The 14,263-nt window shown below is 42.3% G+C and overlaps 1 protein-coding gene across 1 annotated transcript in view; it reads right to left on the minus strand.

Moving 5' to 3' along the window:
* sema4bb (sema domain, immunoglobulin domain (Ig), transmembrane domain (TM) and short cytoplasmic domain, (semaphorin) 4Bb) overlaps positions 1-14,263 on the minus strand; it is a 44,023-nt gene that overhangs the window by 4,374 nt on the left and 25,386 nt on the right. Inside the window, exons 3-12 of the mRNA XM_020080174.2 lie at positions 12,481-12,641; positions 11,879-11,941; positions 11,176-11,274; positions 8,679-8,790; positions 8,143-8,259; positions 6,958-7,115; positions 1,695-1,876; positions 1,049-1,199; positions 380-590; positions 74-189 (exon numbers count right to left, since the gene is read on the minus strand). Of these exons, the coding sequence (XP_019935733.1) occupies positions 74-189; positions 380-590; positions 1,049-1,199; positions 1,695-1,876; positions 6,958-7,115; positions 8,143-8,259; positions 8,679-8,790; positions 11,176-11,274; positions 11,879-11,941; positions 12,481-12,641 (1,370 nt within the window). The remainder of the gene's footprint in view (positions 1-73; positions 190-379; positions 591-1,048; positions 1,200-1,694; positions 1,877-6,957; positions 7,116-8,142; positions 8,260-8,678; positions 8,791-11,175; positions 11,275-11,878; positions 11,942-12,480; positions 12,642-14,263) is intronic.

Consider the following 14,263-nt stretch of genomic DNA (forward strand, 5'->3'; position numbering starts at 1 on the left):
AGCATTCATTATAGATGTGTGTTAAATTGTATTTGACCTAGATTCATAAAGTGGTGATAAAATTGTAATTCACCCTCTGAGGATCCAGTTCGATGTGTTGCACTGGCTGAGGCTCAGGAAACAGAATCAGCTCCTCTATGATGTGCATCTTATCGTTTGCGTTGATGGCCTTATGGAGCTTTCCATCATCTGGAACGCAGAGAAAATAAGAGTAAGAGACTTCAATTGAAGCCAGGGGACAGTTTTGGAAGAAAAGAAGCAACGTTTGATGTTTTTAAAATCACAACTCAAACCCACACAAGTGTCGTAGCAGGAAAATACTGTATCTTATTTTTCCTCTTTTACCTAAAGATAAAGGAAGCTGGGTAATAATCTGTACCTGTTCCAATGAAGAGCACGTCGTAAGCCCTCTCCATGCCCTGGATCTTGTGCACGGCGATCTGCGTGTAGCGCACGCTGCGTTTCAGCAGCAGGGGGGCGCTGCGGATCACGCTGTCCATCAGGAAGTGGTCCTTGACAAAGTTGAGCACTTTATCGGGCATGTGCAAAGACGACTGGATGCCCATTTGCCTGGCGTGGTTCGTCACACACTGTATGGGAGCAAATTACAAATGACATTTTTTTATTTATGAGGTGATGACCTATGACCTAGGACTCAGGTGTTTGATTCAGGTGTTTTAAGAACGTAGCACTCCTGTTTGGCTGATATGAAAAGTTTTAACTGTGGTTTAAATAAATATCTACTAGTTCTGAGGAATTTGTTTTGCTCCAGGAACTTTCAACCAGCTTCTGCTGTTAAAGTTCTGTTGTAACTGGCAAAGGAACTAAAAGAAGAGCATCTGCTTTCCATGAAGCTCCGGTCTACAGCTTCACCTGGATGTTTGGTTGCAGCCTGTAACATATGTATGTGATAATAAAGTAGATATCAGGGATGGTAATCTTTAAAAACGTGTTGTTACTTTATCTCGAAAGAACAGCTGCACAGATTTTAAAACCAGAGCAAGTAGAAGTGCACGGTTTGTCACAGGATATTGCCTTCAGTACTCACCGCCCCGGGCCGTGGTTCTGGCACAGGATGGTTGTATGTGTACCACTGCTGTGTCTCCCTGTTGACCTCTCGGTAGCGCCCGCTGAACGCTCTCTCCACTTGAGCCATGGTGAAGGCGCACACCGCTGAGCTGCCCGAGGCTCCTTTATACCTGCGAACAAAGGAAACATTTATATTGTTTTTCTTGTTCAAGATTGTGTGAAAAGCGTAGATTTCTGCTGTGAAAATGGACCGTGACGTGACACTGCAGACGACAAAGCTGCGTGTTGTGACTCTGAAAGCTTTAGTCTCACATTTAGAAACACTTTCTCACAGCATTGTACAGTTCTCTCAGTCCATCCTCCCTGCATCTGTTGTTTTTCTCACTTGAGAACATCTGTAGTGTGTACTCGAATGATTTCCACATAAAAGTCTTTATTTTGTTGATACATTAATTAGACAATGGGGTTGCACAAGCTTGTTTTAGTGCTTAAGCTCATTGCAGCTGCTCTGAATTCAGGGGAGCAGAGACAGAAACGGCAGCTTGCCCAGTTTGAGAGCAGACATTAAATAAAAACTGCACTGGGGCTTAAACATAAACTGTACAGGTGCCATATATCAGGCAGATTCAAGTGGCTGTACGTCTCAGTCCCTCCGTTTCTCTTACCACTGTGAGGTGAAGACGCCGTAGAAGACGGTGCTCTCCCAGCTGTCACCAACAGGCTTCAAGACGAACATGTCCTGGATGATGTTGAAGGGGAAGCCGTCGTCGGGGAGGGAGCACAGGAGCTGGGCCTTCAGGAATGTGGTCCATTTCTTCTGCAGCACCCTCTCGCCCCCCTTATCACCCTGCCAACAACATGTTAGAAAAGGTTACAGGTGATTCATTTATCTGTCTTATTATGACAAGTACTCCCAGCGTTTCTGTTTAGCTGAGGCCATTCAGGCTGATGAACGATAAGGATCCACTGATGGAAGTGGAAGGAGGGTGCAGAGGAGCTGTCCGACTCCCAGGCAGGAGGCGCCACAGGAGAAATTGAAATTTTATTCCACTTTGGCTGCAATGTGTTTTTCATATGGCTGTGTATGGAGTTTCTGAGAGCTGGACATACTCATTTATAGTTTAGATTTGATACGTCTGCTCTCAGATTGCCGATGACACCAAGGGTTAGAGTACAACCAGTCTGACAGAGCATAAATATGATGGTTACACAACTGTTCCTGGACACTCTCTCTTCTCTCCCCTCTTTACCACCCACCTCCTCTCTTCCCCATTTTTCTCTGCTCACCCCAACCGGTCGAGTCAGATGTCCGCCCACACTGGGTCTGGTTCTGCCTGAGGTTTCTTCCAGCTAATGAGGTAGTTTTTTCTCTCCATAGTCACCAAAGTGCTGCTCATTGTGGGACCTGTTGATTTCTCTATACATTTTTTGCAATGAATTTTGTGAAGATCTTGTAACCTTGTTTAGATCAATCCTATGTAAATAAAGTAATTATTATTATTGTTATTATTATAAGTAAGTAAGTAAGAGCCCCTCTGTATTTCAAATTAAGCTGCTAGAATGGAAAGCTAGGGGCAAGCTAACCAGACAGCTACTGACTTTCGCATGGGCAACATATTAATTCAAAATACACATGGAGGGTATCTTAAGAAATCTAAAAACTTTAAAACTGAAAAAATTCAAAATATTGACATAACATCGGAATTTATGAATTTTATTAAACGTAGGGTTGGTAATTTGTTTCTGAAAATTGAATTTGTTGAAATCCTCTTCACGTCCTGATAGCTATTAATAAATAAAGTTTAAAAAAAATAAATAACAGAGAATCATTTCATTTGGACTGAATTAAATGTCTGTCACTAACCAACCTGCCCGCCTGCGTGCACCATAGACTGTATATAAAGAGGCATGCACCACTGAAGCAGAGACGATAGCCAGTAGTTAGTGAGCGAAGCACTTGGGAGTGTAGCACTGACGAGGGGACTGATGGGAGGGGCTATGTGCATTACATGCTTTTAGTTTCCACATCACACCTGCACACTTGTGCATCATTTGGGACAGAACCCACTGAACGTCCAAAAAAGTTTCAATAAGCAAAACACAGTTTTGAGTTTAAATGATGCAATCTTCTAACCTGCAGTACTCTGTGTGCTTGTGTTGTATCACAGCTGTGATCCCGCCCTTTTATCCAGAGGGAGGTCAAACAAGGGAATCTAAATGAGGTCACTGTGACTGTCGTGACCTCTTTCTTTCTTTCTAAAAAAAAAAAATCAAAGCCAACTGGACTTTGTGCTGAAATACTTTCTTGTGATGTATCATATCTGTGGTACATTTATGAATGACAAATGGTATTTCAAAATTAAATGTTAAGGCCAAAAAGTCTCCCCACATAACAAAAGTGTTAGCTCAAAATGTCAGTTTCTTTTTGAAGGAGAGGGAGGTGGTGAAATGGAAAACAAACATTTTAAGCCGTCACAAGATGCTAACATAAACAGTTATCAGAGGCTTTTGCTATGACTGGCAATTATCAAAAAGCTTGTGAACACACAGCAGAAGAAACTCCTCCCACAAGCGGCTCGCAAGCTGCAGCAGCTGGACGAGGAGGAGGAGGATGAAGAGCAGGACCAAAACAAGTGGCCTCGCCCAATCTCTAGACAGTTCTTCTGCCTGAAATCCAAACTATCCCAGAACGACTCCTACACTTCAGCACAGAGGAGTGAATCAGCCTTGAGGAGATAAGAAGATGCAAAACTGTAACTTCCTCTGTTTCCTCCTCTGTCGTACAACACAAACAATCAGCTCGCTCTCCGTCGAGGTGAAAACCTCGCGGGACTGATGTTGGGCCTGGCAGCCAATTACAAGGCTGTGCTAGTAGCCTGTCCACATAATGAAGAGACCACATTCCTGCTCTCTCAGCTGTCCACCGCCATCGATGTTGTGCTCCTCTGCACAGCTCGTACTTTCAATCGTATCAGACCACTCCCCCATTTCCCTCTCCAAAAATATGCCTGATCCTTTTTTAGCTGTCGTGCATTGCTCTCTAACATCTTTATCTTTTCAGACTCCTCACATTTGTCAACCTGACAACATAAAGAAGAAGAAGTTAAGAAATTTGTGCCACTCAATGCTCATAATCCGCCTGCTTTCCACAGTCGCCCAGAGTGCACACACCTGAATAAACAATGGAAAGAGGGAGTGGAGCGAGGGAGGACGAGCAGATTGGAAAGGGGGGAGAATAACAACAACTCAGAAGCAGCGTTACTTGGCAAACACAAGTAAAACAGTAGTTAGAACTATATAAAAAACCCTGACGAGACTTTCATCTTATCTTATCTTACGAGAAACATGCTGTCTTCATATGGTGGCAACATGTCTGCCCAGATTAACCAAAAATGTTTCAAATGTTAAAATCAAAACAAGTTAAACAAACCTGTGGGCCTGGTACAGAGAGGGAAGGGGGAGTGCATGTTTGCAGTCCGTCCACAGGAGAGTGTTACTGAGTCAGCTGATGGGGAAAGGCCTTCATGCCTGTGTTACTGAACTCTAATCTGAGGTACTACTCTTTGCAGTAGTACACACTGAGTCCGAAATACAGAGTAAACATGGTGATCGTTTTTGATGCAAGTCTGCAGTAAATCAGAGGCTGGTTCAACACAGATATTTGAGACTTGTCTATTAGGGCCAGTTATAATGATGCTACTGGATTACAGTGTAATGCAGAGGTGGGGCCGGGACAGTGAGGTGATGGGAACAGGCGCACACAGGTGTTTTGAAAACAGCAGGACTTTGATTATTGAAGTTTGAGCCACTGATGTGGTTCGATCACAAACACAGAAGAAACAGCCGTGACTGTGATATGCAGCTTCAAACCCCTGATTACTGGAATTACCTTCAAAGTGATGTTTTTATTGGTGTGTTTCATCTAAATTGTATGAATTGTTGTTTTCTTTACCATAGAATGGGCTCTTTATATCTAAAACCCTTTTATTTACATGGAGGGGGTCCTCTCTGTGCAGGCCGCCATGTTTTTTTACTGTCGTCCAAACTGGACAAACTAAAACCTTTGAGTTTTCATGACAACCGAAGTTCTACAGACTGAACCTTTAAATAACAAACTTAGATTAGTTTGACATTCTAAGGATTTCCTTATCTCTCATGGGCATTTCACATAACATCCAGAAATCTGCTCAGAAGTCATTAAAAGATCCCCCTCAAAACTCCAGACTTTGCATGAGAACAAGCAAAGTTATATGGTTTCTTCAGTATAAAAGGAATCCAGTGATACATATCTGGACCTGTTCCGTTGTCTCAAATCGTCTTTATCCTCACTGTGTCAGACTCACAAAAATAAAGTCTTATGGAAACAAAAATAAAGATTAGCTTGTTTTAAGCCTGTAAAGTTCATGCATCCATCCTTCCCCCAAAACAACTCGGAACTAAGATCCATGTTTCCAAGGTAACAATCAATGACAGCTGATTTAGATTTTTTCATTTCAAGTTTTTTGTATTTTATATTTAAAGTTTGCATTTAAATTTCTATTTAAATATGTGTGGCTTGATGTGGTTTCTTATTTAACCCAAAAATATTTTACCCAGAATTCATGGCAAGTCCTAGGTCCTACTTTGAGATGCCGCTAATTGTTGAACTTGACCTCTTTGTGCATTAGATGAATTTAGGATTCATCAATCTTAAGTTTGACTCTTAGCAGAACTAAACATTAATCCTAATAAAACCAGCCTCAGATCTGTAGAGCATCTGTTCTTCACTCATAACAAACCAATGTGAGTTTTGTACGAAGTTACAGGACGTTACTTTGCAAAGAGTTAAAAACAATTCATTTCTTTTAGTGTTTTTTGGACGGACGGTGGAATTCCTATGTGTCGTCTTCACATAAGGATTTGTTCATGTCCTTAAGTGGTTACCCAGTGAGCTGGAGAATGAACCACCTGCAGCACAACTGTCCTGACACAGAGCAGCATGTGAAAAGACAAGAAACAGTGCGGCTGCATTCCGGAAAATAAAGACGCTTTTCTAAAGCAGAGCAAACCATTCTTCTGTCTCACAGTTCATCTGCAGCCGGATGCCACAGACCGGGGGCCTTTCTGTCACTGATTTCCATATATAGAACGCCGGCTGCGAGAGGTGTCACAGCACTGAGTGCCAGAGCCGAGCAGGACCAAGTCATTAAGATGTCACTTAAGATTACATGCTGTCCCCATGATTACTCGCATTACTGCCTCCATGAACAAGAGGCATAAGTCGGGGGGGGATGCTGAGTGCATGTATATCAGGCAGCTTCATAGCCGTTTAATTGATCAGATGACAGGTGAGAAAAGATAAAGTCTGCACTTGATTATTCAGGGTGATCGACTAAATTCTGGAGGAGGACGAGGAGGAAGAATGACGTCAACAGTTTAATTATTCGAGTGCCTCCCGCAGTTTGCACGCTTTACCTGAAGCAAAAAGTAGAAAAGCGGGAGACTCATTTCATATTGCTGCGAAGCACCCTTGAATACTAATAAAGCTCAAAGCGCTGCTCGAGAAAAGGCGCAGAGCTGGAGGGACGGACGAGTGCAGCTGACATTGTGAGGGAGATGGAGGGAGAGGGGGAGATGACACTGCAGAGAAGAGGGAGAGAGGGAGGGAAAGAGGGTGATTCAGGCGAGGGGAAACCAAATCTGTCGAAAACATGTTTGTACAGTCAAACAGAAAAAAAGGCTTTCATGCACCAGTGACAGATTTCCATTGCGTCTCCTCAGAGATGATGTGCAGTTAGACGTTACCAAACGTGCTCTGACACGGCAGCATCTTTTAAAAGGTAATTGTATCAGGATTAGAGAGAGAGAGAGGACTTGAGCCCTGCTCGGCCTTTTACTTTTGCTTGGCCGTCTTGCTTAACAACCCCGCCCCAATCCCGGTTGACTAACCTTACACACGCGAGCGATCCTCGACACAATGGTGTTGTCAAAGAAGTCGAATTCTTTGCCCGCCTCGCTGAAGAAGAAGTAAATTTTGTCGTCGTCACCCACGGGGTTGCCCGCTGGCTGGCTCTCCTCGATGTAAGCTGACCCCACAAAGTTGGGATCTGTCATGAACAGAAAAACACAAAAAGGATACATGTTGGACTTTTATCATTGTTCACATTGTTCTGTTCACAACAGCACAGGAATCTCAGGAGCGTTCAGGTGCAGCAGGCAGAGGCTGCAGAGATCACAGGCTTTTGTCTGTGTCTTCTACGTGTATGACACTGCTTTCTCATGCGGAGATATTTGTTTTGTTTTTATATTTTCATTTTTGCTTTGAGTGTACTAAGCATCATCAACACACACATGAACTCCTGTTGTGTTCTTACATGGGCTCCTCCAGACATTCTGCAAACTGGGGGCGGAGAAACTCAGCAGAAAGTCCACAGGCACTTACTCGGTCATTACCTTTGTAACATAGAGCCCTTCGGAGAATGTCCGGAGTTCGATGTGGAGAGAACTAAAAACTCTCAGTATCACCGATTTTTTATTTAACATCTTTATCAATATATCCTTGATTTCCAAAAAACAATAAATCAAGTTTTTTCAGCTTCTTCTCGTCAGCGCACAGAAGTACCTTTAATTTTTTCCCAAAGCAAAACAACTCGTATCGTCGGCAAAAATGAGACATATTGCCAGGAAACTTTTTCTACAACAGCTCCACTGCTTTTCCTCAGTGCATCACTGAAGAGAATTTCCGAGAGAGTTCGTCTGGGTTTCTGCAGGAGAGCTGTGTCATGCAGTCCTGGCAGAGAAGAGCGGGCAGCGTCCTCTATAATTGTACTCAGATGTCTCATCAGCAGCACTCTGCTTGAATTACACAGAGATCAAAAAGACAAGAGAGGTCTTAATTGTGCGCAACGTGCATCTTACTCTGGCAGAACCAGTGGCAGCCGGTTGAGGCCGTTTTGATGTGCATGTGCGGCGAGTGATAGGGCTGAGCTCACGCAACCTCAGAGACCTCATCTCCGCTGATGGGCAGCACGTGTTAGCGACTGTGCCGTGCTAATAACGGCTACTTTTTGGAGCTTATCTTCTTTGTAGCGTACATGACGGAGGAAAAAATCTGATGGGATAAATGGCATTTACCTTGCAGCCATTTCAAAGAGTTTTCAGTCTTCAGTGCCGTTCCCTGACCCAGACTCTTGTAAATGACTGGTTCGTTCCCTTGGAAGTTGCTGACAGTCCCAGTGTACAATTCACCATCTGGAAGAAAACAAAAGTGGAAGACGACAAGTTTTAATTATGAACTTGATTTGCCATTAATTAAACACGATAAATAATGAAGAAATCATGAGCTGTGAGCCTTTTTAAATAAGTCAGTGATAGTTCAGAGAGAGATCTGCAAATCATCTCCTTCACTCATATCCAGCTCCATTATTTACTAATTGCTTGTTAAGGAAGTTGAAAACAAACAAGAGTCTGTTGGTGCTTGGCTACTTATCAGACGTCAGCATTAGCAGGCAGATCATGACTCATTACTGAATCAAAGACGCAGGAAGCGTCTGAGCAGCTGAGCCTGTTTTCAGAGTCTCCTCCCAGATGGAAGCGAGTCACAACAACATTCTGTTTGATTTTTCATGAGTGACATAAAGAAAGACGAAAGTTCACATATGACAACATACCAACGATGATGGCAGTGGACTTGTACTCTGGATTAAAGGGGCAGCGACTGCGCCCATCTTCCATCACGACCTCGCCCACTTCGTCTCTTTCTAGCGTGAACGTTGACGTGTTCTGGAGACAGACACAAATAGCAAACGTCCCTCAGGCACAGTCCAATAAAATTCTGCTCATAGTAAAGGGTGAGCTAAGGTGAGCTCGGTGACGTCGAGCTCATTCAGTAATTTACAGATTGCACAGAGAACACTGAGACTTTCTGAGTCCAGTCATTTTACACAGTGTGTCTGATTAATTAACATTTTTATACAGTATAGACAATTCTGTTGATTCTTTAAACAACAAATCCCACAAAAAGAGAACAATCATAAATGAACTGATCTTTATTCCTATTTGTTATAGAGCTATGAGCTATATAGAACTATGAACACAGCTAAGGTTTATTCTGTTCTGTTGTCACAAATTTTCCATAATGAGCATTCATCTCGTCCTCAAAAAAGTCGTTGAATATTTACTACGGGTTTAGTCAGTTTTACTAAAAACTACACAATGTTGGTTTTATTCTTGCCATGGCATTTGTTGGCAAGAAGTTAAAAGCTAGAATACGCAAATGTCGTGGGTCAAAGTTAAACAAACTCCACACGAAGTGAAGTGAGCGTTATATTCGTCTCCTCGCTTATAGAGATTGAACCAGACCCTGACAGGGACTAATCAATACATTCAGTTTCTTTTCAGAAGGTCTCACTTCTGGAGGATTGTGTGGTTTTCACAGTAAGAAAAGAGTCACTCATAGTATTTTACTGACAATATGGTTTCAGACTTTGTCTATTAAGAGATCAGAAAACACACTTTAGGTATTTTGAGTACGTATAGCTCATTCGTATCCATTCATGTGGTATAGTTTTTCAGTGTCTACACCAGGCATGACTACAGTAGGTGTGTCAGTCAACAGTTTAAGGTCTGTTTGGCTCCGGTGGAAAAATACCTCAAAGTGACATTGGTAATTTCAGGGTTGGGCTTTTTAACAGAAATCCTGCATCACAAACACTGGACAGAGTTCAACAGATGTTTTTATCAAACAGGCAGGGAGGGGAAGGGAAATAGTGTTGAATTATGGCAAGTTTGAGTGACGTCTTTGTTTGACCAATTGCCCAAAACCCAAATTCAAATGACAAAAATATAAAAACAGAGAAAAACAATATAACCACACATTTGAGACATTTGAAACCAGCATCACATATTATGGAACTTGACACATTCATTGTAAACTTTATCTTCAAATCTGTCTCCTGCAGTTTAGTGGAAGTCATTGGAATGAAAATCCAAAAGCAGAACACTACAGAACCTCCCGAGTTAAACTGAAGATATTATTACTTTTTAACAATGTGAGTTCAACAACAGTTCAACATCTTCGAGGTAGATGTATCGTTTAACAACGTCAAGCATGCGTGGATGTACATCGTTTGAATCGGACGCACCTCTGTTCGTACGTAGAGGCACCACAAATCATCCTTGAGTAGATTTTAACTGAAAACTTTACCTCCTTGGTGGAGGTGATGAAGCATTTCTATGTACCATATGAGAAATATGAGTAAAAAGTGCCTCTGTCGCCTGGAGAAACTTCCCATGCTTCATCAATGTTGTTTTACTCAGAGCTTGTTTTAACTTGTGTCTGTATTTCTGATTGTTTAGCGGATCCTCTTTGCAGCAGTGTCTTGTTTCACTGCCTGTAAAACCAGTTGTTAAACCCCAACACTGAGAACAGCTATAAAAATAAAACATTTATTAATGTTAATATTATGCATCTCTGAGAGTGTCTGGCAGTGAGCTCACTCCGGGTGACACAGGCACACGCACACACACACACACACACACACACACACACACACACACACACACACACACACACACACACACACACACACACACACACACACACACACACACACACACACACACACACACACACACACACACACACAGAGAGTCCTGGGCTCTGTCTCCGTGATGAGTGTTGATCCGGACTGACTGGGCGCAGACTTGCTTGGAATCTCGGTTCAGGGCCTAAAGTTCCTGCCAAGTCATCTTCAGTGTGAGACGTGCCGTGTTTTTCTTTCCCTCTGACGTCAAACAGGAGAGTTTACTGCCCTGCTTTAAGAACTGAGCTGTCACCAGGCTCCACTGCCCCCCCTCTATCACTGAAATCAATGTCATCCTGCTGCTGGTTTGCGCTCGCTCCACATGTACTCCTCTGCTAGATAAACAGATCTACTGCTTCCCTCTTTGCTGGAAACCACACATCTCATGTACCCCCTGTTGACTTGTCCGGCTAAAGTGTCTCAGCAGGGTTTGGTTACGCTCGAATAACGACAGATCCAATACTGACTTGGTTATATATTGGATAAAAGAGTTTGGTTCATACAGAAATGTAAAAGAAGATTTAATTCCCTTATGGAATGGAGATTGAGTTTTTCAATGTCAGGATAAATTGGCTTTACTTACTATGTAGGTGCAGATTGGACTGAAAGCAAAGGTGCCACACACATAGAGATGAGTGCTGTTCAGCCGAAGAAGAATTTTGATGTAATTGAAGCAATCAGTCTGGATGGGGAACAAATGGAGAAATAGAGAGAGAGAGACAATGAGTTCTTTGAATCCACAAAAGTCTTTACAGCTGAATGAGATGTTTTCTGAAGAGCTCCTTAAAATCTTCTCCTGAAACACTGAGCAAACCTGCGAGAGCACAAATACTTCAGAAACTGTTACGATAGAAAGAAAAATATTCCCTTTTCTCAGACACTGCTGGGTAAACCTCCCAGCACCACACAGCGGTTGCCTGGTGAGCTCTCTGTAATGCAGATCGGAGCGGTACACTGCAGAACACAGATTACAGAGGCTTGTCGCCCAGGGATACAACAGCTGGCATGACAACAAGGCAACAGACATGCAAAGAGAAAGAAGGTGTGCAAAAAAAAAAAAAGCAATTCCCTGGCGAGCCTGTACACACTCGACAAATCTATTTGTAACTGGTGTAAAAGGTTTGTAGACATTAAACTCGATGCCCATTTTATCCTCCCACAGTCAGTTAGGAGGAGAATACAAGGGAAGAGCAAACACGCTCAACAAGAAAATCCAGGCTTTTCTTTGAGATTTTGTGTTTTTAAAGTTACTTTCAAAAAGTTTTTGGGGAGGTGAAGTCACTCACCTCCAGGTTCTTCCCTTTGAAGCTGCACTCCTCTCTCTTTCCAGCAGGAGTGCCCCACGTCAGCTGAGGATGAAACAGAAACGCTGAATAAGTCATGTGAAAATCAGGGAAGCACGCTGACTCGGCTGTTCTTCAAGAAGACTGACAACCGTTTCTTTAACACTGAAGTGTAAACAATGAAGTCGTGTATGCAGCAAATCAAAAACTCAAAAACCTAAATTATTTTAATGGACAAACAACAAAGAATCGCAGCCTGTTGAGATTTTGCGTTATACAAGTATTTAACTCTGAATATTTCTATGTACAACCCACATCATTAAAGCTAGGCTCGTTAATCCTGGGAAAGCTAGAAAGAGCAGGCCAAATGGTCGTGTTTCTTTTAGTCCTGTGAGAGCTATAGACACCAGCTCTTTTCTTTCTTTTTTCAGACGACTTTAATTATTGACGTCTATCGAAACAAAGAGGATTTCAACAAATAATATAAAAAGTGCTGTTGCTTAAATGAGTCTCTTAGCATCTGTTGCAGCCACGATGCCAGTGAGACTAAATCATCAGGTTTCTAAAAAAGAGCTCATTACACTTCTGATTCCTGACATGCTCACGTTCTTCTGCAGCTTGGTCTTGCTGATGTCCGAGAGGCTGAGGGCGAACAGCGCCTCCCTGGCTCCGACGTACAGCATGTCGTCCTCCTGGCTGAGCAGCAGAGAGGTGTAATTGAAGACGCCGTCCGCAGAGAATCTCTTGGCCGACCTTTCCTTTGCGTCTGGAAAGCAGCAGGGAAATAAACACGTTGAGAAATTATCACCGTGTCGCAGGACAGACAGGAACAGACTGGTGTACAACATTTCCTGGTACTTAAAATATGTCTTAGAAGCAGATAAAAATTTTGTCAGGGCTTCTACTTCCTAAAACTATAAATGATTTCCTTTTTCACAGTACAAGGATTTGAAGTAGTGCCTGTTCACCTCTTTCTCAGGACAGAATAACCGATTTAACTGTGATGCAACATGTGCAGTCTGCAACACAAACTAATGAAAAAACAACCACTCATGCTAAAAGGGATGAAACTAATTTAATGAAGTAAAACATAGTGTTGATTACTAGAAGAGCTTCACGATTAATCAAAAAAGGTCACAATCTTGATTCACACCCATTTACAATCTCATTTCTAACTGACGATGATTCTGCTGCATTTGAATTTGGGAATGAAACCTGAACCAAAATGAGATGCTCCAACTTTCTCCCAAACAATCTACAACAGCCCTGAATGCTGCATTATCTTTGTTTTCTCCCTCAACCAATTACTTTGAGAGAAAAGTGAAGAAAAGTTTGTATATATCATATATATATGATATATATTTAAAAACAAAAAAGTTTGAAATGTTTGAAGGAAACTCCCTCAGATAATGGAAGAGATCCGTGATCTATTCTATTCTAATCAAGGAATTCTTCATTTTCTTTCACAAGGTGCAGCGTTTTTGTGACTCTTCTGTGAATGTCTTGAAAATAGAGCAGAGATCTTGATGAAAATCTGGCTTATTTAAAGGACTGAAATCTCTAAGTGTGTGTAATTTGGTGTGGCTTAAGTGAATTTGGGCCTTGGTGGAGGTATGCGCTACTAAAAGCCCTTCTAGTTCACACTTGTTTCTCCTACTTTCACATTCATTCAGAAAGTTAGTAATCACGCTACTAACAGAACCACAAAGGACACGTTTAATTTCTTAAGTAACATGATCTAATCCCTCCCAAAGTTTTTGGAGATGGATAAAAGTGTTTTGTTCTGACGCTTTGGCTTCACTTCATATTCACGTGCAGTCTATGATCTAACCTCAAAACCACCAATGAATAATAATAATAATAATAACAGGTTTATTTGTACAGCACTTATCTAAACAAGGTTACAAAGTGCTTCACAAAAATCAATGAATGCAAAAGATGAATGACCTCAAATAAAAAGGTATCCCGAATGTCACAAATCTCCATAAAATGACCTCTGTCCTTTGTGAAGGTTTCTGTCAGAGCTTCAGAGTGAGGCACTCATCCAGCTGGACACAGAACAAGTGGACAGACATGACACTACTGCACATCACGAACTGCTGCGCTTCAGTCAAACACGTTTATGAAACACAGCTCTCCCTGAGCATGTTGTCATGTCTGTATCTCTCACTCCCGTTGATCCCTGGTGCACAGTAGCACCATGAGAACATGTCATATGACCACGTCCACACTTTCCTGCACTGGCCCGCGTTGTCTTTGCTCTGCTCAGCACCGGCAGCAGCATGAGAGCTTTATCAACATGTCCTCTGCTGCTTGTCAACCCTCTTCACATGGATCTTTTTAGCACTGGGCTCTAAGTCCAGTGAGTTACTTTCCCCCTCTCATCGC

Source organism: Paralichthys olivaceus, chromosome 1, assembly GCF_024713975.1.
Source record: "Paralichthys olivaceus isolate ysfri-2021 chromosome 1, ASM2471397v2, whole genome shotgun sequence".
Classification (NCBI taxonomy): domain Eukaryota; kingdom Metazoa; phylum Chordata; class Actinopteri; order Pleuronectiformes; family Paralichthyidae; genus Paralichthys; species Paralichthys olivaceus.